Consider the following 27,618-nt stretch of genomic DNA (forward strand, 5'->3'; position numbering starts at 1 on the left):
ACACATCTCTTGGGTTAATCCCACTGGAAATGACGAGTCTACAAACAAGTAAAGAAATTCATCAGAATTGTAATGCCTGGAGTTATTTATTGTTTCCCTACTCTTAAGCACAATCAATCACTGCATTAGATACTCGTCTGAATTCCAAATGACTGATATGTTCTAAATGATACATACTGCACTGCCCCGAAAAAATGAACATGGTATAAAGTACAAAGTTTGCATGCTATGTGTGAACGTTCAAACATGCCGTTCTAATGTTGTAATCTCCAGTGCGAGCATTCCTTCTAATTGTGTGCCTGTGCATTTGATACACTGACTCAATCAGTCAGAACAGATAATCATCATGCATTTGAGTAATTGTTTAAACAAAATTTCACAAATCAAATGTAGACAACTTACAGAAAAAGTGAAATTTATTTTGGAAGTACACTCCAAAAAAAGAAGTTATCATCCTACTAGGTTTGGATTAAAAAATTAGAGTTCTAGTTTCATAATGAAAGCCAAACATACTGAGAAAGCAAGACAGAAATCCTTACTTGGATGGATTTTTTTAGAAATCAGTTTCTGCGTTCAGAAACTAATTTGTTCAGAAACTAATTTAAAACCCAGTGCATTATAAACCTGGATTCACTGGCTATTTCTCCATTTCTCTCAGAATCAAAATGTGTCATTTCAGAAGGGTCACAATGAAATAAGCAAAGGAAAATGTAAGGAAATCTCTTCATACAATAAAAATGGAGTGACTAATGTGGATGACTAAGTTAATTGCATGACTTTCTACTAAGCATATTCACAGGGACAGAAATAACACTAAATCACAATGAACAGACAGGAAAATTATTTTGGACCAGTAAAAAAAGTTATGCCAGAACAAATGTCTGGGTCTTCAGAGCAGTATCTTCTTGTGTGTATTGCAGCTAACAATGGTAGAAATAGGGTCTCTGTCTCCTCCCACTCTTCACCCAAGACCCTAGAGTCACAGGATAATACAGGTTGGAAGGGAAGCCTGGATTGTCCCTCGTCTAAAACAGGGTCAGCTCTGAGGTCAGACCTGGTTGCTCATGGCTTTATGCAGTCTGGTCTTCAAAACCTCCAAGGACGGAGACTGCACAACCTGTATGGGCAGCCTGGGGTCCGCTGCTCAACTGTCTTCATGGAAAACAAGCTTCTCCTTATATCCAGATATCAAGATATAGGGTGTAACAGACAGTGCAACGAAGTATCCTGGAGATGAGTCTGGTTTTGTAGCAAAATTCACAAGTTGATTTTAAAGTCAAGACTTCACTTAACATCTAATAGTATCTGTGCTATGTTGCTTACAGAAAGTTGTTGTTATCTATCTTTTGTAGAAAACGTTAAGGAAGAAAAGTTGCTCACGTGAGTCTTCGGGTGCCAGATCTGAGTGGAAGTAATTTGGGATTGAGAACAGTTGGTGTAGTAATAAGAGCTGAACTAGCAGTAATTTGGATCTACTTGACCTCTTCACACAACTTAATGGAGGGTACAAACCCCAGATCTGTTACACCTGTCCGTCCCTAAGCATGTGAACAAGAAATACCCACCATGTACCCCACAGATTTCAATGCCACTAGGAAGAGCAGAGTTCCCTGATGAATATCATAGCCTTTTGAGTCATTCAGAAAGAAACACAGTTCTGCACTAGCACTAAGGAGAAAGAAGGGGAAGGAAATTCAGGAGTATGTGGTTATTGCCATAAAAAGATATATATTTTTATAAATTTATTTTATATATATTAAATATATTTGTATCTATAATAAATATAATTAAACAGCATTCCATTTTCTTTTCAAACTCTTTTGAGATGCTAAAACATCTGATACCCAAATGAATTATGAAGCAGGGGCTTTTTTTCCTTAGTAGCTACCAAAACCTGGAAACATTCACCATTTTAGAATGAATAAATAATTAAAATACAGCAAGATACTAGGAAGCCATGACCATAAATTTATAATCCGCATAGCTGTTGCATTCGGCTGTGTGTACTGCAATGTAAAATTGTGAATGTTATCATTAATTTGGCAACAAATATAATTATTAGTCCTAGAGAAAACTATTAGAGTGGTAACTTGATTTTCTTGTCATCCTCATTCTGTATTAAGCAAAAGAAAGAAAAAATAAAAAGCAATTGATGCAATGATTTTTGCAACAAGTAGCTAATTGATTTTTCTGCCACTACTATAATTTACAAATAGTCCTATAGGAATTGTTTGGTTTAACTCAAAATATAACACAAATGCTCCTATAGTGGTATTAATTATGTCACATTTTAACCAGAGAGGAATTATTTAAAGCTAGACAATATATTCTACAAATGAAACACAGATTGTAACAGAAAAACTAAAACACACTAATAATATAGTAGGAAAATGGTGCCAAATCATCTATTTTAATTTTGGATGTCACTCTTGCCTCACTAAAATCACACCAATAGGCAGTACAAATCAAGTAGTGGATAGGCTCAGCACACTTTCAGGATACGTACTTCCTTTTAGGTTTCAAGAGATGATTTTCCTTGCTAATGCAGGCATATGGATAATATGATCCTCTCTTCTTTTTGTTGCTCTTCCAAGAAAAGCCAACTGATTGTACCATCATTCATTTCTTACTGAGATGTTTGCATGAGAAGTTGGGATAGCCTTCATCTTTACCCAACTCTCTAGGAGACTAAGTGTCCATGACAAGTTAATAAAACACTGAAGCAGCCAGTTCCTATGTTCTGTGCTTTCAAGCCAGCACCATCCATCCATCCATCTGCCAGTTGTGCTGCCCTGCTCCATCCTGCCCAGGGGAGTGCCCTGCTCTTCCAGAGCTCTGCTCTCCTGAGGGTAACACTCAGTCCTCCCCACCACCACCACCTGTGATGTTCTGAAGGAGATATTTCATGTCTCGAGCCTAAAAATGAGTAATGTTCATGAACAATGGAAATTTCTGGTCAGTGACTGGAATACAGATCTTCAGAGAAACCCCTATCACAACCACAGGAAAGAATTATCTTTCTTAACTGACCAAGAAATATTTATTAACTGAATTGAACCAACAAAACGTCACTTTTTGGTCTCCGTGCAGAGAGGTGTATTGGTGTCTGGTTTCTTTCAATATTTATTTAGTGAGGCTACTGCCATAGCAAAAATTGATACATTTCTGTTGGTTTTACCTCCTTGTTCTAGCACACAGTGGTCCACGACACAACGTGGGCAATATACCATCTGATCAGCAATGACTACAAATGTTGGAGGCCACCTGTTAATTAATAACATTTATCACTTGACAGCTATGGATCTCTCTCAACTGGAGCCCCCCTGGAAGGAGCAAGCTTGCTCCTGATAGATGCAATGTTTTGCATGGAAAAGACAGATGGTGTCTTTTCTATGAGAATCAGAAGCTGGTGATTATTTAGTTCTGATTATTCTGTATTTCAAACATTGGACTTGCTAACTCACTGTTAGGACCTGAAGACAACTAATTCAGGTGCTTACACTGTGACTGTAGCAAGTGTATACATTTGAAAGAATGATTTAAAGAGATAATTTTGCTCCAAAAATTCTTGAAACAGTAGTAGTGAGGCATTTACACTCACACATAAGTAAGAAGCTATGCAACAGAACACGGCACTTGACTCTGACCTGTAAAACTACCAAGTAACTACTTGCAAGTCCAACAGAAAACTATTGGTAATTACATGAGCAGACTTGCTATCTAAGCTTGGCTTGGGCTTTGAGTTACATCATTTATTATGTCAAGAACATCAACATCTTTCTAGTTTCGCATTTCTCAACTTTTCAATTGAGCCAATAACATGAAATAACATTAAATTTACCAAACAACTGGGGCAATCCCATGGAAAAATGATGACTCCGAGCCACAGGCTAACCTCAGAGATTTATTTTTGTTTGTTTACCTTAAAAGCATCTAAGATCCTTCTCATGATATTTTGCTATAAACAAATACGTTTTCTAATTGCATTATGTTTATAACAAAATCTTGACCCCTTACAGCCTATAATAATTACAGTACTCTATAATAATTACAGAACTACAATAATTACAGCACTCCAGCTTAACTCCTCAAAAGGGTAAGAAAATATGATCCAAGTGTGGACCACATTTGTGGAAAGCACCTGATATAAAACATGCTCAGCTCTGGTTCCACAAGTTTTTTCAAAGAACAAAAACCCTGGGATTTTTGTATGCCAAATCTATTCCTTGATACACACTGGCATATGGTTACACAAACAGCCAAGCCAGTGCAATGCTGAGCAAAATGCTTCACAAGCAGCAATGCCACAGAATGTGAAATCACAGTGTCAAAATTACTTTCATGGTTCATACAATCCATTTTTTATATTCAGAACCATGTTTTATTTTTCCTTTAGGAAAAAACATGCAATTTAAAAAACATATTCCTGAAAGAAACCATTCTGGCAAACCACAGTTTTCCCGACTCAGTTTTCTTACAACCAAAGCATTGATGTTACACCTTTTTCAGACAGTGAGACAGATTTAAAAATGCAAGAAAAGAATTAAAAATTGTTTGTGAAATGAAAAATGAGCTCCACTTCTCTCAGGGGAAAACCTTCCAACACATCTGCCAATCTACTTACACAAGAAGGAGATCGAAATCTTCAACAGGTGCAGAGAAAAACATTTTATTAGATTATTCTGCACATTTTAGGTTTTTTTAGAGATTCTTAAATGCAGGAAGGTAAAGAACTGTCCCTGAACCCACTGTGGGATCCAACTTTTAGTGGCTTCAGCAGCCTGGTAACTGATAGTGACTGAGACTAAAAGTTCTAAACTTTAAAACAAGGTCTGGCAGTGATTTTCAATAGCCAAGTGTGCTACAGCCAGTACTCACTTTAATTGCTATTGAAAAAGCCTTGGAAAAACTACATGGATTCTGGAATGAGGTACTGGGATGTTAAAGCAATTTTACTGAATGTTTCTTCCCAGTAAAAACATACTATTTCCTTCTTTCTAGAAAAGATGTTTCATCAATACAGAGCATTTATTTTGCCAAACACGGACTTCAATCAAAAGTCTTTCCTTTTGTATAGGTCTAACTTTGTTGCTGAATTAGCTCACTAGAAAAGCAAGCATTACTGACACCTTGCAGCACTTGACAAGTGAAGTACAGCAAACAGGCACATCAGCAGAGGACGGTCAATATAAATTAAGTTTTCCCAGTATTTTCTTGAAAGTGTAACACAGAAGGGAAAGAGATTTTGTTATGGAGAAGGAGGATTGCTGAAATAGTTATTGAACAAACAACTGTTTTTGTTTACTAAGCTAAATAACTACTTCAAGTATGTTTTAACAAAGTCTAGTTGCATGCTAATTATACCAGTCTGTTTTGCACTACCCAGTTAGTATTTTCTTCATTCACATCAGCATAGCAGGCAATAGATAATTGTGCTGGTTTTGGCTGGGACTGAGTTAATTTTCTTTATAGTAGCTAGTATGAGGCTGTGTTTTGGATTTGTGCTGAAAACAGTATTGACAATACAGAGATGTTTTAGTTGTTGCTAAGCAGTGCTTATACTAAATCAAGGACTTCAGCTTCCCATGCTCTGCCAGGTGCACAAGAGGTTGGGAGGGGGCACAGCTGGGACAGCTGACCCCAACTGACCGAAGGGCTATGCCATACCCTATGGCATCATGCTCAGCATATAAAGCTGGGGGAAGAAGGAAGAAGGGGGGGACGTTCGGAGTGATGGCATTTGTCTTCCCAAGTAACCATTAAGCGTGATGGAGCCCTGCTTTCCTGGAGATGGCTGAACACTGCCTGCCTGTGGGAAGGAGTGAATGAATTCCTTGCTTTGCTTTGCTTGTGTGCGCAGCTTTTGCTTTACCTGTTAAACTGTCTTTATCTCAACCCACAAGTTTTCTCACTTTTACTCTTCTGATTCTCTCCCCCATCTCACTGGGGTGAATGAGCAAGCGGCTGTGTGGGGTTTAGTTGCTGGCCAGGGTTAAACCACAACAATAATTCATAATACTTCATCCACAAATATTAGAGATTACATTCAAAAAGCTGTACTGAAATTATTCAATAATTATCATTTCACTCCTCCCTAAATGTCTAGGTTAGTGTCTTCATCTCCTCTACCTGATTAACAGCTAAATCAGCAAAGTCTAGACACACTCACAGCAGTTGCAGTGCTGAGAAGTTGCCCTACAGCTATGGTCTCGGTTGCTTGTTTCTTTTGATAGTAGCATGGCACCACAAGTTATCCCACCAAAGATCAACTTATTGTATTTATATAGTCTTTCCCTTTCCAAGCCAAAGTTAAATGAAGTTGAAGGCAGCATCTACAGGACAAACCATAGTCACAGCCGTAAAGGATTAGAAGAAGCCATTGTTTTCATGTCAGACATGTTTTTATAATATAGACCATGTCTATTCTTATTATTTCATTTCCATCATCACACCAGCTTTTCAGCAGTCAGCCGACCCTTTCCCACACCAGTTTTAAAGGCTCATAAACATTATCTTTATTATATTAAGAGAGATTCAAAAATTTTAAAACAGATGTGAAGTCACTCCTGCCAAGAGCCTGCACACAGTGTGATTCAATAGGATGTGGGTGCTGTAATGTACTCAAAACAAGTCATTCTAAAACTCTGAGCTCAACTTGCTGAACAATTATTTTCATCTAGGAAAACAAAAGCTCAAGATAAATTAAGAGCTCCCATCTGCCTGGGACTACGAGTGATCCGATGACCTGACTATGGACGTTCCTCAAAGATGCTTCCATGGACAGCATCTGCGGACACAGAAGTGATGAAAAAACACAGGTGAATTTTTTTCTTTGCTTCTTAAAGAAGCTGTGTAAGGCAAACAGCGTCCATCACATATTTCCCGGTGAAGAGAGACAACAGAAATTCCATCACTCACTGTGCGTAGCTACAGGTTGGCCAAGTTTTTCCTTCATGCCACTAGCCAGCTTACGGGGGCTTAAATTACTGTCACGTACATAACAGCCATAAGCCCAGCTATAGCAGATCAGCTTTTCCTGGGCCGTGTGCTGCTCAGATTTCCCCTGCCTCCCTCCCCAGGGTTTGCTGTAAGCTCTTTCCTTCGGCACTGCAGCTCCTGGAGCACTCATGGCTTTTTCTCCTCACCATTTGGGGCTAAGTCAACACTCTTCCCACAATGCAGAGTTGATCCATGTGGCATCAGTATTTCTTTTTCCATTTCCTCTCGGCAGCCAGTAGCTTTGGTTTTCTAACTTTTTATGTAAAATCTCTGTGTGGTGATATCTGCAGGAGTTTTTCTGCGTGTCTCTTGGAATTTACAACGTTCATCTGTAGGCGGTCAGCTTAATTTTTTAAACAGCTGAGAACTTTATATAAAACAAATACAGTGGGTTGTCTCAAGAAACAGCCTTTCCTCAGATAAGGATAAGGCCAGTCTTGGTTGTTTGGTTGCTTTGTTGTTTTTTTTTCTTTACTTCAACACAATTCTGTGCCTCTTGTTAGTAGGCAGAGAACGTCTTTCAGTGGGTGTCCAGGAGGGGGGACCTGCTATGGCTGATACATTGGGAGTGCTCTGGACATAAAAGTGCTGCAACTCTGCTCTGAGACACCTCACTTGCAAGTGCAGTGGCATGAAAGGAAGATGAAGAACAAGGAGTTAATGAGTTTCATGGTGTAAAGTGTCCCACTTCAGAAGCTGTGATTTATTAGGACTGCCTCCTCAATAGGTACCCCAGCAAGGCTCCCCAGCTACTCCACCAAAACCCCACACCAGGACAAGCTGAGAGAATAAAGGGTTATTATAGTCCTGTTCTTGTTGGCTACTTAAAGGTATTAAGCTCACAGTTCATCTTTTTAACCACTTATCTCTCCCCCATGTCACATTCCCCCGGTTTCCTCTTACCACTACAGTCTAGTCTGCAGTTGCATTCAAGCAATCGTGACCACAACTGAATGAAAGTAAAGGAAAAGGAACTATTTTGTCACTTCCACTATTTGTCTAATCGATAACACAGACAGTATAAACAATGAGGTAGTAAGATGTGAAATCTTGTAAAGTATTCCATATATTCAGCTCTTAAATACTCTGAATGGCACTGAGCACAAGCAATCAAATCCTATGTGGTTTGAAAACTAGCTACAGCTCAGCACTGTTTGCCATCTGGGCAGATAAAGTGAGGTTGTGAGCAGGGGCAGTTTCCAGGGTGTTTAGGTTGGCAGCCACACGGCAACACGAGCCTTCCTGTGTACCAGGAGAGGGCAGACATTCCCTCAGCCTTCTCTGAAAGTTCTGCTGGAAATAAGAGGACCTGCGCAACTACATGAACATCTGAACAAAATATGCCAAAAGCGAACATAAATTCACTTACAAAACAAGATTTGTCTTTGTAAGCACACAACAGTAACTTCAAAGGAAATACTGTCAAAAATACACTGTAAACAACACACTCTGCATAGTAATATACATACAATAAATGCACAGAAAGAGACTACAGGAATTATTCCAGGCCATGGAACAGGCGTGTGTCCAGGTCAAGGACTCCCAGTTCTAGGGATCCCCACTACCCAGCTAACATCTCAAATACTATGTTCTATCAGCGAGGGCTTTTACACAAGTTACAACAAGATGAATGTGCAAACACAAGTTCAGTATGTTAACTAGGATTAAAGTTACTGATTTCTGTAGCGCAGGCAAAATGTACACTCACTTCTGTACAACTACAAGGTACTCAGGCAAATATTACCCTTGAAAGGGTTTTAATTGTGTTCGAAGACAGGACCTGCTGGGCTTCTGTTTTCACATGCATGCCACGAACAGGACCATACAGAGAAAGGGACCACAGAGATCTCCTCTTCTGTACGTTGAGGACAATACAGACACTAGAAGTCATGATGCCTCACCAAGCAGCTGCTGCTTGAAGGCTACCATCAATGCTATGTATGACACTACTGCCCTCTCCTGGAAGCAGCTCAGCTGCATGTCCTTAGACTTCTACAATCAGCCTTCAACATTTTTTTTTCTTCTAAAATTGGTAAAGATTTGAATTTTCCAAGCAACAGTATACAAATGGGATACTAGACTGATATTAAACAACGTGAAAACACTGCAGTTATTTATAGGTTATCGTAACCAGTATTTTGTATTTCAGAAACAAAGATATAGTACTAGGAATTTGATACAAACTTTCTCCGAAACCAGCCAAAGTAACTGGTCCGTGGACCATCCAGTGTAACTTGAAACACTTCAACTAGGAAACTTAAATGCATACAAAACCATTAAAGCAGATGGTCTGCTCTATGGAGCACCCTCCAGATATCATGTGACACTAAAAAGCAGCTTTCATTTCTTATTTAAAACCAAAGTAAACAGCAATATAAAATCCCAATATAACAAACTCACTGTGCAAGTAGGGATATGCCTGGAGCAAAATTTCCTAATCTTCCTGAAAACATGTGTTTTGCTCTTTGGACTAATGCCATCTCCCTTTCTGTTGGCTCTGCCCCCTCAGGGCCACGCACTATTCAGCTGAATAACTCTAAGGTTCTCACTTGCAGGCAAATAGGAAGGAGTTTAATGAATCACAACATTTTGTTCATATTTTGCTTGGAGGAAGCATTTTCCACATTTTCTCCCTCTTAGTGAAGTTCAGAGAAATTCCACCCAACCCCTGTACAACTGCTTTATTGAGACCAAAAGTTCACTGTCAGATCCTAGGGTTTCCCTACCAACCAAAAAGAAAGAGAAAAAGGGGCAGGGAAAATAAATGCTTGTATGGAGAGAATTAACTAATGAGCTTGCTGAGCCTTACTTATATTCCTCCAGAGACCTATGAAGACCACGGCTGTGAATGGTGCTTGCGCATACGTACAATCACAGCTCACATGCTGTGGAATGCTCTTTCAACTATAAAAAAATTCTTCTGAAATTCCTTCTCAGTGATACAGGATTCATTGGAACTTGAATTCCCATTGCTGTTCAACGTCAAATAACGAGAAAGATACGTGGGAGAAAACAGAAAAGATTTGTGCAATAGAAAATCTGACTTCAGCTGGCCTGCCAGCAGAGTAAATGACACAGCCCTTGCCAATTGCTTTTATCATCTTAAGTAAAGGTTTGCAAAATAGAAATCAGGGCACGGTTACTCACTGCTGTTGCTTTGATACCTGCGTTGCTCTTTGTTGGTTCAAAGAAGTGTAGGGGGTTGGGAGTGAGCTAGCAATTTTGGTCTCTCCAAATGGCCATTTGAGATAGGCATGGCCAATGAGGACAGCATGGAGCAAAATTACAGTTCGACTTCTAAACTGGGAGCTGGACTTATGGAAATAACCTTACAAAACAAGACAATCATTTCAACAGTAAGATAGAAGTCCCTTATTTTGACTCCAGGGAGTTGAAAGAAAAGCTAGATGTAGCACAAATTCACTGAAGAACAACTGTACTACCTCTGCTAAAATGGGATGGTAAGGATGCAGAGATGTGTACAGTTTAATATTTAGATACATATTTTTTCATAAAGAAATTCATTTACTTATTTTACTTATTTCAAACTTTTAATTAAAAGTTCAGCAATGTGGGATTTTAAACAGAGGAAATAAGCTTGAAGGCGTGTTCATTTGTAATATAAAAGGGTCTTTCATTAATCCCTAATTAAATATTTCTCCACACTTAAATCAGCTAGACATTCAAATAAGAAAGAATGAAAACACAAATAATTTCCAAGGAAATGCTATATGCAGCTCAAGAAAAAACAGCGTTCAGTTCTACTTTTCCTTCTTTTTCCTCTTCTAATACCTTTCCTTCCAGGCAATGGCTCCTGAATGCCCTGATGAAGAATTTACTCTCATTTCCAAAAGATAAAACAAGGAGATATTGGCTACTTTAGAAATAGCTCTTCTCTCCAAATTTACTAATATACTTTCAGAAAAAGATCTTAGACTGAAAGAGAAGAAAGGGCTATTACAAATGTATGTGAAAAAATACAAAAGCAATGGGTGGAACAAAAGCTGCTGATGTTTACACATAATTCATATATTAATTTTTTAAAAAAGGTAATGACAATAAAGAAGCTAAAAGAGGTATAGGAGCTTTCAGAAAATCTGTGTTACTAGTAATTTTTTTCAAGCATGGGTTTTCTTAATAAAAGCACAGTAAGGGCAAATTACATTCAGTAGCAAAGAAGATTAAAATACCAACCCTTCTTTTGCATTTTTCCATCTTGCTTTTACCTCAACAGATCAAACAAACTACTTTAACAGCATTATGAAGTTACCCAACAAACAAAAAGCATGAAAAAACATGTTATAAAGAAATACATTTTATACTTAGAGAACAGCTTAGCATACTAGTGGGGTAAAGGAAAATCACTTTTGCAACAAATTTGATGCAAAGAAAATTCACAAGTCTAAAACAGTTTCATATTATAAAAATTAATGAGATGTACAGACATCTTCAGCATGAGACTCATCTCTCAACTTCTTTTCTTGCTTGTGGGTTGTTTTTTCTTTTCCCCTTACAAATTTTTGAACTTGTACTTGAGATTCATGATATGGAATTTATTAATCAGCAAAGCAATCTATGACTGCTGTTCCCTCCCATTCATACCGTTAGGGAAGACAAACAAGTGTCATGGCAGTAACCAGCCAGTGCTGTCCGGGCTATACCACAGGGCTGAAGTGTCTGCCTCTGTAAAATCAGTCAAAAGTAATTATGCTCTATAGGAAAATATAATTTTAGACTTTGTCTTCTTTTTAAGGAAAATTTTCAAAATTCAATACAAAGCTGAGCTCATCATGAACTGAAAGTGTAAATTTTTTCTGGTTTTAATTGCAAATTACATTCTTCAGTTCCTTCATCTGTCCATGGAAGAAAACCCGTGTTCAGATTCTGTGTTTCCTAGTCTGTCCCTCTTGAAGTTTGTCCAACTTCAGAAAGAGTTGCAAACAGCAGAGAAAAATAAGCCAAGTAAATTACCACTCCTATCTTCTAAGCAGGAATACAAGGAAAAGCACAAGCAAAGGCAGCACATTTCTGTGAGTAAAAGAAGTAAACACACCTCTTCTCTTGGCCATGACTGTGTCCCTCCTGACTGACTGTTTTTGCTGTGTTAGCAAGCCAGACTCAAACAAAAATTTTTCAGCAGTTGTAGCATTTAAAAAGTAGATCCCCTGTTGCCTAAGAAAACCAAGCTCTTGATATAGCCCTGTCCTTATGCTGGTCAGTTCTGAAGCCTGTCTCTTCCAGCTATCTCCATGTTCTCAGGCTGTTTTCTATTAGAGGTGTCAGTCCCTTCTGGGAGATGACCAGAATCAACCACTGCCCTCCCACATGAGTGAGGATATGGCAGTGTGAACTTGGTTTCCAGAGAAAGCCATGTTACCAAAGGTAAATCAAAATCCATACACAGCATTACATATATGCAATATTTTCATAAATAGGTAGGGGAAACATCAAATTTATTAAATAATGTGCCAATTAAAGACTCTCCTATGCAGTACAAACTGCCCTGCCCAGCACATACTGCACATGCGCACCCACGGGTGCCCGGCACAGACAGGAGGTGGCTCTACACCACACTCCCCCACATTTGGGAAAATTATCCTCCTCCTGCATTCATCTCCCTCCCCATCCTCATTTTTCCTGCATCACACTTCTATTCATTTCTCTGTAGATTTCTAACATGTCTTATTTAGTGGCTCACACCCAGCCTGCCATCACATCACCCACAGCTCCCAACACAAGGCCGAAAAGGAAGGAGGCCAAACTGCCCCAAACATGCCCGTGCTCTGCGGCACCGCTGCAGAGTACTATTACAGGAAACACTTACTGGCAGTTGCAGTGTTGGATAATGCTGATTGACAAGCAATGACAGCACTTTTCAAAGTTTGGCGTACATGGACATGCAACAAAAGTAGAATGAAATTGGGGAAGCACAGCAGCAATCACTGTTTAGACATGGATTATCAGATAATTCCACTATTTCCCGTGTTAGGGAGAATGTATGAATGCGTACCGTAATTTAGCTTTAGTTAATATGCACCATCTCTTACTTAAATTTAAATCTTTTGAAAGCTCCTTGAAATGCAACTGGAGGTTGCACCAGAGGTTCAAGTCATGTATGGCTTTTTCTGAAGATTTTTAAAAAATATCTGACATCGCTGTGCCAGCAGTAGCAACAGCAAGCACAGAAATAGAAGCATGTAAGTAGATACAGGAAGAAAGCAGAAATGTTGCAGAGGATGAAAACACAACAGTAATGGGAGCCTTCCATTACCTCCATGGAAACTAGATAACGTCACATCAGGAGGTATTGCAAAGCCTACATCCAAGGATATGATTAGCAGCAGCTTCACTGAGCAGCTAGGCAGGAAACCCACAAACAGAAAAGCAACAGTTCACTTAACCCTGAGCAGTGTGTGGCACCCGGCTAAATGTCAGCATCAAAGAACTGCTCTGCAGCACTGACCACAGCACACTCAAATGCAATATTCATGTAGGAACAGCAAGAATGTAGCTTAGTGGATTGTTTAACTTCAAAAGCAGAAACTGCAGGAAAGTAAGAAAAGGCGTTTCTTAAACTCTTAAAAAGGAGTTAAAAGAGGCAGTCGATACACTAAGCCCATGGTGGGAAGCACAGAAACTATTTAAAGACACAACATTGAAGATTCAGAGAAAATATCACTTATCAAAAAGAACTTTAGAAGGACAAAGAGAAAGCCGTTGCAGCTGGAAAATATGGTAAAGGACACCACAAAAAAAGAGAACATTTTTCAAAAAGCATCAAAAGGTCCCAATGACACAGGAAGGATCATGAACTCCAACAGGTTAAGTGCAAAAAGACAATCAGGTGGCGTTAAAAACACAAAACCAACACTCAAAAAAGAACTCACAGAAGTCCTCAAACCAGTAATATACTCATGTATCAAAAGCGAGAACCCTGCCAGAAAGCCTAAAGGACCATGAGATGATCAAAGCATACAAGTAACATTCAGAGATAACGCCAGAATAAAACCAAAAAAACCTTTCTTTGTATCCATGCTCGCGCCGAAGGGAAGTTCTCATTCCAGGACACCTCTGTTTGGGGAATGCCTCAGAAACATCATTAGACTAAGGAAGAGATCAATGAAGTGAACAGCAAGATACTGTCAGAATGAGAGCTTATCTACCTAAAATTCTAAAGGGTTTCTAGGATTAAATAGTCAAAGCCATGGAAACATCAGCTCAATAGCTTTTTATTTAAAAAAAAAAGGAAAAAAAGAAAGAGTTAGTTATTATCAGGAGTAAAGCAAAACGCAAAGAATAAGTAATTTTACCACTCTTTAAATCCCAGGTGTGCTTTCCACCTTCAATGCAACCTTTAGTATTGTTATACTTGCTACAGAAAGAGCTCAAAAACAACTGGGGAAGATCCTACTGGTAGAACTGGGAAAGGTTCGGAGAAAGGCAACAGGGAAGAAACAGCTTCCGCATCAGAATGATGAAGTAAGCCAGGACTATTCGAGATGGAAAAGAAGCAACTGAGAGGAGATACAACAGAGGTCTATAAATTAATGTGTGACACAGACTGACGGGGTACAAACATTCATTTGCTTCTTATCCAAAGAACTAGCTGCCATCAAACGAACCAAAGGCAGCCAGGGCAAAAATAAACAGTGAAGGCAGTTCTTCAAACATGGTAAAAGCTGTGACACCTTTTTGCTGAAATATATCTAGATGCAAAACTTAATATGAATTCAAACAGACACTGGTCAAACTAATGGAATAAAGTTCTCTTGGAAATATTATTAACTATAAAGACACCTACTGTCTCCAGGAGCCTGGGACACAAAAGGGCTGGAGACTGGCAGTGTATGGCAGGGTCTGTAGACACTACCTTCCTGACCGCCCCTTATGCGCATCTCCACGCGCCTACCATGACCACAAGCAGAAACGTGATGTTGAGCTTGACAAACCACTGCTCTGATCTGATCTATTTTTACATAACAGTCATTAAGTTAGAGTGGAGTGGCTGCTGCCGCTTTACTTACTTGGCTGGGCAACCTCTGAAAAGGATAAAAAAATCTTAAGGCATCTGAGGCCTTGTCTGTCTGTTCTGAAATATGTTTCGCACTGGACGCTTAGTTAGCGAAGAAGTATTAACGAAGACTGCCCTACAGTACCTACTTCATCAAAGTTGAACAGAACCATCACTTCAAGTGTTCCTGTGATCTTGTTGCATTACAATGAAGTAATAGTAAAAAATGTACAGAGAAAGTTAATCTTTATCCCAAGCCAAGTAATTTAGCACAAAATTCAAATGTGTAGTTACACAGATGCACCACACACTTCCCGTCTCAGTTTTTAAAAAAACCCCAACAGGACTAACCAAATATTGAGAGGAGACTCAGATAAAAACGTGACCCAAAAATCAATTCTCACTTGCTCAGGATTCTAGGTGTTACCACATTGTGTCCTCACTATGGCTATAGGCTTAGACACAGTGGTACAAGTCCCAGTTCATACAAATTATACTAACTATATGAAACCTCAGGACAGCTAAGATCTTCAGGTACAAAAGGGGCTTGCATTTGCAATCCCTCTGATGCTCTCAGTAGTGTCTTCACACCACATTTAAAGGAGAGTAGGAGGAGGGAGATCCACTCAAAGTGATGGTAAAAGAACACAGATTCACCAAGTCAGAGAGAAGGGCAGTATTTCATAGGGGAGAACACATCAAATGCAGTGAACAGAAGACAGTAGGACTGGCAAAGAACCTTGTATGATTTGGTAGCCAAGTCCCGTTATTCTTTAATGCCATCTGTGTTCCTCAGTTGTGTCTGAAAATCCCATCCAGGGAGAACAGGAAATACAGGAACAGAGATAAAGTTGGAAGATTCTGTGAAGAAGAAACCAAAAATTGTGGTGACCACAGTTCAGCCAAGTAAAGCAGATTTTAAGTTCAAGTGGAGGAGATTCAGCTTGACTACACTTGAGATACTTAAAACAACTAGCACTTTAGATGAGAATTAACTGAAAAGTATTTGTTGAATTTTACATTTGATTTCAGAAAGAAAAAAGTTCTCAAAAATTTAAAAAAATTAATTAAAAGCTCACTCAACACATATTTCACCATACTTAAAAAAAAAGAAGAAAGAAAGAAAAAAAAAAAGAAAAAAGAACTTCCTTTTTACACAGAGAAGTTGACCTCAGTCAACCCAGTCCAGCTGGCTGGATTTTGACTGATAATATGCTTTGAATGACATCTTCCTGAGGGTTTTGTAACCCAGGATTGCCAAATTATTCTACTTCCAAATCGACGCTACTAAAACTTGAGTTCCACTGCCCAAAATAAACAGAAAAGTGAAATAACAACACAGAAATATTTTCCTACCATGAATGACTATTGTGAGTTTTGGAAGTATTTCTTCTCCTGTATAAAACAACTTGGTGTGTTCTCTCTTCCCTGCAACTATTTTTTTCTCAAGCCATACATGCAATGGATGTGACACCATTTCTTTTTAAACATCCTTGCAGCCAGTGATTCAGGTGCAAATCAATCAGCAACTCATGTTACAAATCAATATTTACAAAAAGCTTAGCACTGTGAAGCTGTGAGAGACCGAAAGAGTTAATGTCTCAAACATTGTGGGGAGGCGAGCACACAGGAAAATACAGAACTGCCAAATGAACTGGGCCATAAGGTACATGAGAACCATGTGTGTCATTTAGTTTTCATTCCTCCTTTCTTTTGCAATTTAATTTCCTAAATTGTATGAGATGCATGAAAGGAAGTGCCAGAAAATGTACCCACCTTTTAGGCAAGGGAGATGGAAAAATAATGATAATACATACATATATATTTTTTCTACAGAAATTATTAAATATCCAAACCATAATCCAATATTTTCTACAGATCATCTTGAAACCATTTCATCATTCCAAATCAAAGGTGTAATTTTTTTTCCACTTACAAAGATTCAGGAAATTTTGAGAAAGACCATTTGTTTGATTTGCATTCAGTGGGGACTTACAATATCATTTTGTGTACAGTGCACACTAATCTGCACATTAACATATAGTGACTAGAAAAAAAGCAAGCAACTGAAAAGCTGACTGTACCTTTTTTTCTAGTCTCATGTTTTGCTGCTGAGAAAATAGCTCGGTCTGGCTTTAGGCCTGTGAATGCTCTGTCAAATCAATCAAAGGAACTATAAAGATACTGGAGTCGAGCAGCACCAACAGGGGACTTCTTGAGGCCTCTTGCCAGATATAGCAAGGTAAATATGAAAAGTTTAATATTCCAGGAATGAACTAGTGTCAAGTTTACAAACAGTATATACCCAATACCCTGCCAGTCTCAGACCTCCCTTCCAGGGAGACTGCCCTCTCCCTGGAAGGCTGCTTCCATTGCAGTTATCACATCTTGCTCTCTGGGAGAGATTTCTGACTCAAAAAGCCACAGCAGCCTGTAACTACTCCTTGCTTTAACAAAACCGCTAGATTACAAACATAATAAGGACTGACTCATTTTTGCACTGCAAAATTCCATTTCTTTGTTTGTTTCTTTCACACTGTAGCACTTTGAGCATAGTCTTGGTATTGAGACTGTCACCAGTACAAGGAAGAAAGGAGAAATGGGGCTAGACCTGATGACCTCCCCACAAGTCCCTTCCAACCTGAACGACTTTCTGATCTCTTTATTGTTGATAGTAGCATCTCAATTTTGTGATCTTATTCCAGTAAACAAATGAATTACCTTTCAGTTGTCCTTCAGAGTCTGGGCTAACCCTCACTTTAACACCTATATTTTGCTTGGTTCCACACCAGTCCAGACTCATCTCACTGGTACTATTGTAAATCATTGACACAGAACATGAACAGGTTAGACCTATAACAAAGCAACAGGTTTAGTACACTTCATATAAAATTTTCTTCATTTTTAAGCTGTTGCCCGAAGTAATGTTCTAAGTATGACAACTTCAAAAAAGAAAAATAGTATGAGAAAGAAATAAACCAAAACTTTAAAGAAAAGCATAGCTTAGAAAAAGATATCACTGATTTAATTGATGTAGTTCTGGGAAAAAAGCAAAAGGACCGAAGCCAGCAAGATGCTAACGTGAAAGCAGAATGATAGCAGCCCAATGACAGAATTATTGTGCTTCTGACCAGCTGTGAAAGTGGCCTTCCTTGTTCGTGGCCTTGTCTTCTAATATAAAATCTGAACTTCTCCTTTTCATTTAAATTGAATTATAGTCTCATTCAAATACTCAAGTCCCAAATAAAGACCTTAGAGTAAGCAGAAGTTCTAGAAAGATTTTCTTCACTCTACATCAAAGAAATAGGAAGATTTTCTTAACAGTGAAGCCATTTACCATTCAACCACAATTGACACACTATTATCAGTCCACAACCTATTCCCAGCACCTCTGCCACAGTTTTCAATTAAAAGATAGTAGCACAGGGTAAGACTTACTAGTCTAGGGCAAAGGATATGTCATAACCGAATGCATACAAAAGGGGGGAGGGAGGCAGAAATGACAGCAATTAATGATACATGCATTTTTAAAGAGACCAAATACATTTTTAAGACATTCTTTAATCTCGGTCTTTGGAAGTCTTATAGAAGACGATCCCAGAGAATAAGGGGTGGGATTAGATGGTGCTGGCAGTCCTCTCTGAGATCTATTAACTGGGAGCACAGTGAGATTAAATGCAGGCACTGTTTTGTGATACCACAACAAAATAGCTTATTTGCCTGTTACAGCTGGAGTAACACAAAACACGGTCTTGAAGAGCCTGAGGGGAGTAAGCTACACAGGGTCTACAACCTCCAGGGACTACAACCCCAGAGCTTTTCTGGGCAGATCTAACACGGGCTCTACACTTCCCTCAGAATTTGATATGAACTCCATATCCCTTACCACCAAAGTCCAGAAAAACTGCAATTTTGCTTGTTTTAAGCAAATAAACTATTTCATAGTTACTTCTTTGTAAGGTACAGCCTAGTTAGCCACTTCTATGAGCACTGAATCTCCTTGATAAAAAAAAAAAAAAACAACCAGACACTACATAGATTTCTTTTGATTGCTCTGTCATACTTGTAATTCAGAAAGCGTACATCTCTCCCTTCTTTCAAACAGACCTTCCCCAGCTGGGAACAAGGTACCCAGCTGTCTCTCACAAGGTTTCCTCCATATCACAAGTTATGGTGACAAGCAAAGGACTGACTACGTTGAAAGCTCCTGCTCTAATTACATCTTAGCTCTAATTACGGTCTATAATAACATTTCATGGAGGCCACATCTGTAGGAAAAGACAGTATTTTACCTAGTAACTGACACAACTGAGGAAAAAACCCAAACAACTTTTATCCTTCAATGTATCTGAAGCTCAAAACTTGTGTTTTTCCCAGCAATACCAGCTTCCTAGCTTGTATTTTTAGACTAACAGAGTTATAACATAGTAATACTTAACTAGGATAACATTAATCATTTGCTTTCATACATTTAAAAATATTTTCATTACTTTTCTAGTAGGAATACAAACATCATATACAACTATGGGAGAGAAAGATTTAATACGTTATGCAGTCAGTGGTGCAAAAACCCGAACAATAATGCAAGAACAGCAGGGATGGATCTCTTTCCATACAACCTTTAAGCATTCCAGTTTCAGGAAGTGTCTTAATCATAACCCATATAATACTGTAGGAGTACAAAAGTGAGATTAGAAAGGATGTATACAGACTAGCATTAAATTCTGGTGTAAAATATGCTGGGATATCTACCATAAAAACAGTAACCGTCAATTAGATTTACCGCAAATGTCAAACATATGTTTAAGCCAAACCAAATCCTATCATAACTGTATAAAAACCTGGGACCAAACCAGTCCAATTTTACGTAAAACTTAATTCACACAACTTGTGATGCTGTCTGAAGGAGCTTTGTAAAGGAACATTTACACTTTATAGAAAGTTAACTGAAAGTATAGCAAATTCCCCCAGTCCCAACTTTAAAGTCTCTCTCCACAGAGGGACTTCAAAAATCCATGTTTTCTCAGGCAGTACCCGTGTGTTCTGGTGCATTGGTGTTTGCAGGTCTTTTGCACAGATATGTGTATGGATGTTACAGTGAGGCACCACCATATATGAAGAGCAGCAGCTGTCAATCCAGAAGATAAAGCAGTATCGTAGGTTTATATACAGACACGTTGGTGTCATTATGCCCACTTACACACTCATGATCATGAGGCCATGTATTGCCAAATTTTATCTGTGCTTTTATCATCTGCCAAATAGTGTTTTCTCTGTGTAAAAGTGAACTATCTGGTGATGTGTTAGTCCAGTAATAGCACAAAACTATTGCAAAAATGGCTGACAAAATACATAAGCACTTTTATTAAGTTATTTGTGATAAAAGGTTGAAAGTTGCAAGTCATCAGCATCAGCTGCTCATTTTTCTTCTTTTAGGAAGCATTAGAAGTATTTGGTTTCCATACCATTCCCACTGCAAACCAACTATTTTCTTTCTCAGTGCCAGATCCAACATTCCTTGCAGCCTTTGAGGATTAAGTCACTTTTATTTTTTATCCCACAGAGGAAAAATAAAACCAAAATTAGTACAGCAAGCCAAGCAATCAATATTTTAGATAAAGCTTTATGAATGATGCAGAGAAGAAATAAAGTGCAAAGTAAATTCCAATAATGCATTAAAATTACATTTAAAAGTTCTGATAATTGCACATTCATGTTTAGCAAACATTTGTTCTGGATACTCTTCCAATTCAATATTGCAGCTGATGTGAAATCCTGGTCTAGGAATCTCCTTTCCAAAGTCCCTCAAATGGGGACTTGGCTTTGTGTATTGTTTATTGAAGATAACAATAGTCACTTAATAGTTCAACAGTATGAAACCCAGGACTGAAAAACTATTAGCTAGACCTCTCAGAAAAATTCTTATTATCTATTTTATACCATCTTATTCACCGAATTATTTTTCAACCTTGGCACATGTAAGTATTCCGGTTTTCAAGCTTCTTACATCCATTAGAGCTTTAAAGCTTCATTTTTTCTTTCAAATGAAAGCTTTATTCATAAGTAATTATTTGATTCTAGTAACAAGAATTTTATGAAAACTACTTCTGAGAGATTAGAATTAAGATCACCAAATGGCTTTTAGCAACAACAATCCTTTTCTACTCTAATGCAGAGAGAGTTGTGTCCAAACCTTAGCGACCTAATACATGTCACACAGCCAGCATCAGCAGCAGGATGGACTTTGGACCGTAGGAGACACTGCCCCCAACACACGTAAGCACCTGGTTGGCTTTTGCTCTTTCTTTCTTCCTTCTGTGGCCAGGAATGGAAAATGACCTGTCTGGTAGCTGCATTCCTGGCAAGATAGCAGGGATTATTTCTAAAATCAAGGGTATGGGACTGTGATAACATCATCACGTCTGCCTTTATTACGGGAGTCATCACATTAGGAACTCTGACTCTGGCTTTGTTACTCAGTATCACAGATGCTTTTCTCTATTTTTACTTGGAAATAATTACAACTTTACAACTCTAACTACGAGACTGTTTCAACCACACACAAACATATGATGTTAACATAGGATTCTGCAATTCTAAAGGCTCATTAACGTGATCATCAGAGTACAAGCCATGTCTTGCAGCTTAGCACTTATGGCTTACCATTAAAAGACTGTAATAAGTATTTATAAAAGAATGAAAAAAAAAACCACCTCAGAGCACATTAATTCTGAGGGACCACATATTGCTAATACTACTTAAATTCAAATACTTCATACAATGTTTTTCTATTATTATTCTGAAAGCCATACTTCAGAAACAAAACTAAACTACATTTCATATAAATAGCATTTGCTAGCTGAAGACCTCAAGAGCAGGCTGGACAGGAGATGCTGAGACTGATACTCTGCTATGAAAAACCAACAAATGTGGTAGCTTGGCAGCTGAAAGACACCTCTGCTTCAGCTGAGGTAGTGTAATGAAGCTACTGAGCAATGCGTATTCACTGGTCTGAAAATGTGATCATTAGGTATCTGTATCACAGTCACTGCTCACCCATGTTTATCAGTCCAAGCTACTAAACAATTTGGGTGGGCTGACTTCAAAAGGAAATCATAAACAGATTCTTGTTTCTCTTTTATCTGAAGAGGAGAGGCTGCTCGCCTTTCCCACCAGCAAACTGAGCAACCTGCTCAGAAATGGGAAGGAAAAATGCCTGGGACCGACGAGGGAGCAGGTGCAAGAACAGCTCAAACTGATTCCTGACCTTTGTCTGTTGTGGGTGAGTGATAACAGATTTTCACTGCAACAACTGTCTGAACCATGAGTATATTACTCGGCTCCAAGTAAAGCATGTGTTGCCAGAGTTGATTCTTGTTAAATGTATTGCTCTAGCACTGCGAGAAGACAGGCTCAAAATGTTCAAGATGAAATGAAGCATCCTTGTACAGATACAGTTTGATGTAAGTATCTGGAGAAAGGGAGAATGCAACACTTTTTTCCTCATAAATCACTACCTTTTGGAAATTGCCCCTGCTTTAACATGGATTACCAACTCAACAGATTTGTTGCCATATGCTCAGTGAACCACTGATCTCTCTAATAAGGCAAAGGACCTATTGGAAGCAGGAAAGGAAGGGGAAGAGGAAATGTACTTTTAAATCGTTTTCCTCTCTCTACACTCGTATTCAAACCTTTTATTTTTGTTCATGAAACTGTTGTTTCAGATTTAATAATGATCATCTTTGGCTGGGACAACTAAACAGAAGTAAGTCTTTGTCGCAGTAACTCTATTGTCAATTAAATTACCAACTGATGGAAAAATTTCTCTTCATCCGAATGTGTTCGCATCTGATTACTGACAAGACTAACACTGTACAAAGAAGATTCACAGAGGCCACTACACAGCACTTATAGCATGGTCCAAAACTAACCTACCATCATCTATAAGCTTTCAGTCTTCAAGCCTCATATAAAGGAGAAAAGATCTGTAAAACTGCCTTCTCTAGAAGTATTACAAAGAGGCTACCAGAGGTTTGCAAATCCCACACTATTACATGGGCAGATACTTGACCATAGGCTACTGCAGCGGCATGATACTGAAATCTTTCACAGACGCTGCTGAAAGCGCTGCCATCACAGCCGAGCTGGATAGCTGGATAAGATGCACTGCAGAAGGTCAAAGGAGGTAGAAAACAATTATTCAGAAAATATAAAAGGCACAACACATGGAATGATATTTAGATGCTTAAAAATTAGATTTGTATTAAAAAAGGAGAGGAGACCAGCTGATGAAATCTGCTTGAGGCACTGCAATAGACAACTCAGCTGTCTTAAAAGGGCTGCGAAAGCTGACACTGGGATCTCAGACAGTCTCTCCCAGCCCAGAAGTAATTTAGATACTGCCTTTTCTCAGGCAGATCCTGAGGCTGGGGCTGGAAAGCCAAAACATGCTGCTGGACCCAAGTGCGCTCTACTGCTTGTAAGCCACCAAGCACAAAAGCAGTTCCATAAATCACAACCTGCCCATTAACTCAGAGGAAATATTCCGGCATTTAAATTTTTTAATGGTATAAGAGCGAAGATGTTGCTTGCCATTACTGTAATTTCAGATATCCCATTCTGAACTCATTTAAGGCAGTATACGTACTCGCTTCTAACCACTTTACAGTGCATATCCTCATTTAAGTCTGAAAGGTTAATTTATTTGCCAGAACTTCTGCATAAGAATTCTGAAAATGATCATGCTTTTCCCCTCAGCACAAATGCTTTGAGATGACTTAAAAATAATATAAGTAAAAAAATGCATTGCTCACTGAGTAACTACCATCCCTGTATTTGTTCTATATATGTATCCATCAAAGCATCCAGACTCATCTGGCTGTGGCAACAAAGTCTAAGAGGATATTTAGAAAAATATTTCCCCCTGAAGGCACAGGTGCAAATGGCCAAAACAAAGGGCTCCAGTCTAAATATTTAATAAATACAAACTCACAAAAATCAAGACTTCATTCACCATAATTTTTTCTGTCAATTTGACAAAGGAGAATAAATACATATGTCTTTTTAGATTTAAGTATCAAACGCTGAATCATCTGGAAAATGAAGAGCAATTTACAGGATAAATTTATAACTCAAAACATAGATATTATAATGATTTTCCATCAAATAAAGTAAGGTGTAGCAAGGCTCTGCAGGGAGAAAATTAGAAGGGCCAAAGCTGAGCTAGAGCTCAATCTGGCTGCTGCTGTAAAAGACAACAAAAAATACTTCTTCAAATACATTAGCAGCAAAAGGAGAGCTAAGGAGAATCTCCAGCCCCTAGTAGATGGGGGAGGGAACACAGTGACCAAGGATGAGGAAAAGGCTGAGGTACTTAATGCCTTCTTTGCCTCATTCTTTAATAGCAGGGCCAATTGTCCTCTGGGTACCCAGCCCCCGGAGTTGGAAGATAGGGACGGGGACCAGAATGGAGCCCCCATAATCCAGGGGGAAATGGTTAGTGACCTGCTGCACCACTTAGACACTCACAAGTCTATGGGGCCTGATGAGATCCACCCGAGAGTACTGGAGGAACTGGCAGAAGAGCTCACCAAGCCCCTTTCCATCATTTACCAGCAGTCCTGGCTAACTGGGGAGGTCCCTGCTGACTGGAGATTAGCTAATGTGACGCCCATCTTCAAGAAGGGCCGGAAGGAGGACCCGGGGAACTACAGGCCTGTCAGCCTGACCTCGGTGCCGGGGAAGCTGATGGAGCAGATCATCCTGAGTGCTATCACACGGCATGTAGAGAATAACCAAGGGATCAAGCCCAGCCAGCATAGGTTCAGGAAAGGCAGGTCCTGCTTGACCAACCTGATCTCCTTCTACGACAAGGTGACCCGCCTAGTGGATGAGGGAAAGGCTGTGGATGTTGTCTATCTAGACTTCAGTAAAGCCTTTGACACGGTTTCCCACAGCATTCTCCTGGAGAAACTGGCTGCTCATGGCTTGGACGGGTGTACTCTTCGCTGGGTAAAGAACTGGCTGGATGGCCGGGCCCAAAGAGTGGTGGTGAATGGAGTTTACTCCAGTTGGCGGCCGGTCACAAGCAGTGTTCCCCAGGGCTCTGTGTTGGGGCCAGTTCTGTTTAATATCTTTATCGATGATCTGGACGAAGGGATCAAGTGCGCTCTCAGCAAGTTTGCAGATGACACCAAGTTGTGTAGGAGTGTTGATCTGCTGGAGGGTAGGAAGGCTCTGCAGAGGGACCTGGACAGGCTGGATCGATGGGCCGAGGTCAATTGTATGAGGTTTAACAAGGCCAAGTGCAAGGTCCTGCACTTGGGCCACAGCAGCCCCATGCAACGCTACAGGCTTGGGGAAGAGTGGCTGGAAAGCTGCCTGGCAGAGAAGGACCTGGGGGTGTTGGTTGACAGCCACCTGAATATGAGCCAGCAGTGTGCCCAGGCGGCCAAGAAAGCCAATGGCATCCTGGCTTGTATCAAAAATGGCATGGCCAGCAGGAGTAGGGAAGTGATCGTGCCCCTGTACTCGGCACTGGTGAGGCCGCACCTCGAATACTGTGTTCAGGTTTGGGCCCCCCACTACAAGAGGGACATTGAGGTGCTGGAGCGTGTCCAGAGAAGGGCAACGAAGCTGGGGAAGGGTCTGGAGCAGAAGTCTTATGAGGAGCAGCTGAGGGAGCTGGGACTGTTTAGCCTGGAGAAAAAGAGGCTGAGGGGAGACCTTATCGCTCTCTACAACTACCTGAAAGGAGGCTGTAGCGAGGAGGGGGTTGGTTTCTTCTCCCAAGTAACAAGTGATAGGACGAGAGGAAATGGCCTCAAGTTGCGCCAGGGGAGGTTTAGACTGGATATTAGGAGATTTTACTTCACTGAAAGGGTTATCAAGCATTGGAACAGGCTGCCCAGGGAAGTGGTTGAGTCGCCATCCCTGGAGGTATTTAAAGGACGTTTGGATGAGGTGCTTAGGGACATGGTGTAGTGGTGGTCTTGGCAGTGTTAGGTTTATGGTTGGACTCGATGATCTTAAAGCTCTTTTCCAACCTATACGATTCTGTGATTCTGTGATTCTGTGACTGGTTTAGGTAAGAATGTACGTGGATTGCTCTCATGACTTGCCGTTCCACCCCGCATTTCCTCCTCCAAATCTCCCCCAATGTACTTTTACATACTGAAAAATTCTAAATTGATTTTTAATCCAAAAGAGTCCTCATCTTTAAAGCTGGTGTGAAATCCATACAGGTTACCTACCCTCATAAGTGGAAGAAGGGGAAAACAAACATTCACAAATTAGAGAAATAACACTCCTGTACTATTAAATATTTACTATTGGTATCCTAAGAGGATTGCGAGCTGAATTGCAGTGGAAGGTATTTTTTATTACTGACTAGACAATGAAATATTTTCATTGACAGATCCAATACTTGCCATTAGATATTTGTGTTGCAATTAAAAAAAAAATGGCCTCCACTCTCATGCTCAGAGCAGGGTCAGCTCCAAGGTCCAGTCTGGTCCAGAAAACCTCCAAGGTGGGGGTTTCTCCAGCCTCTCTGCACAGGCTGTTTCAGCTTCATTATCCTCACAGTGGCATTTTCTGTCCCTATATTTAGTTCAAATCTTCCCTCATTTCAATTCATGACTGTTATGGCTCATTCTCCTCCCATGTCCCCCAACAAAGCCCCTGGCTGTGGCCCTTTGGGAACTGGCAGACTGTTGTTTGGCCTCAGAAGCTGTCTCTTCTCCAGGCTAGATGAGCCAAGCTCCCTCAGTCTCTCCTCCCAGAGCAAGTGCTCCAGCCCCAGCCATCCTGGGGAGCTCCACTGGCCTCTCTCTAGTTTAGCAACATCTTTCTTGTATTGGGAGGACAAAACTGGACCCAGTATTACACTTGGTCTACCAAGTGCCAAATACAGGCCAAGAATCACCTCAATTTACTGATTACACTCCTGTTAATGCTGTTCAATATGCTATCAACCTCCATCACTGGCAGGACACACAACTCGCATCCAGCCTTGTGTCCAACAGGGTCCCCAAATTTTTCAGCAGTTCTTCAGCAGAACTACTCCCCACGTGGTCAGTCCCCAGCCTGTGCAGGGCATTATGCTATCCCAGGTGCAGAACTTGCTAAAAACAAGATGGACAATGTCTATTGCCCATCGCTCATCCACAGACCCTGTAACTTCAGCACAGAAGGCAGTCAGGTTGGTCAAGTTGATTTACTCTTGGAGAACCTGTGCTGGCTGCTCCCAGTCATCTTTTCCTCTTTCACATGCCTAGAAATGCTTAAAGAGTAATCACCTCTTCTCTGATCCAGACCTGTGCACAGTCTCAACGAGCCTCTCGCCCAGTAGCTCACCCAGGAGCTCCAGACATTGGAGCCTTTCCTTCACATGAAGGGCAAACTCTCCTCTTCCCTGGCTGTCTTTTACTGAGAACTCTCTACCCACTCACCACCAAATACATGAGTACCCTCCTTCTTACTTATTCCATCATAGTTCTGCCTCCACTGGCAGAGGTCATTTTGAAGAAGAAAGCAGTACCTATCCTACACCTCACGAAAGCAAAGAGTAATTGAGTTCTTGTCTCCATTTGATACCTTCTTGC

General features: G+C 39.9%; 1 protein-coding gene across 4 annotated transcripts in view; it reads right to left on the reverse strand.

Annotated features, from left to right (window-relative positions):
* The window catches only part of SLIT3 (slit guidance ligand 3), a 543,690-nt gene that overhangs the window by 341,384 nt on the left and 174,688 nt on the right, over positions 1–27,618 (reverse strand). Inside the window, exon 1 of one of the 4 annotated variants that reach the window (XM_075509987.1) lies at positions 9,400–9,464. The exons of the other annotated variants lie outside the window; for them this stretch is intronic. Within the exon in view, the coding sequence (XP_075366102.1) occupies positions 9,400–9,452 (53 nt within the window). The 5' untranslated portion in view covers positions 9,453–9,464. Of the gene's footprint in view, positions 1–9,399; positions 9,465–27,618 lie in introns of those variants that run through there. 4 annotated transcript variants of the gene reach the window in all.

The sequence above is a fragment of the Mycteria americana genome, chromosome 8 (genome assembly GCF_035582795.1).
Source record: "Mycteria americana isolate JAX WOST 10 ecotype Jacksonville Zoo and Gardens chromosome 8, USCA_MyAme_1.0, whole genome shotgun sequence".
In the NCBI taxonomy this organism is placed as follows: Eukaryota; Metazoa; Chordata; class Aves; order Ciconiiformes; family Ciconiidae; genus Mycteria; species Mycteria americana.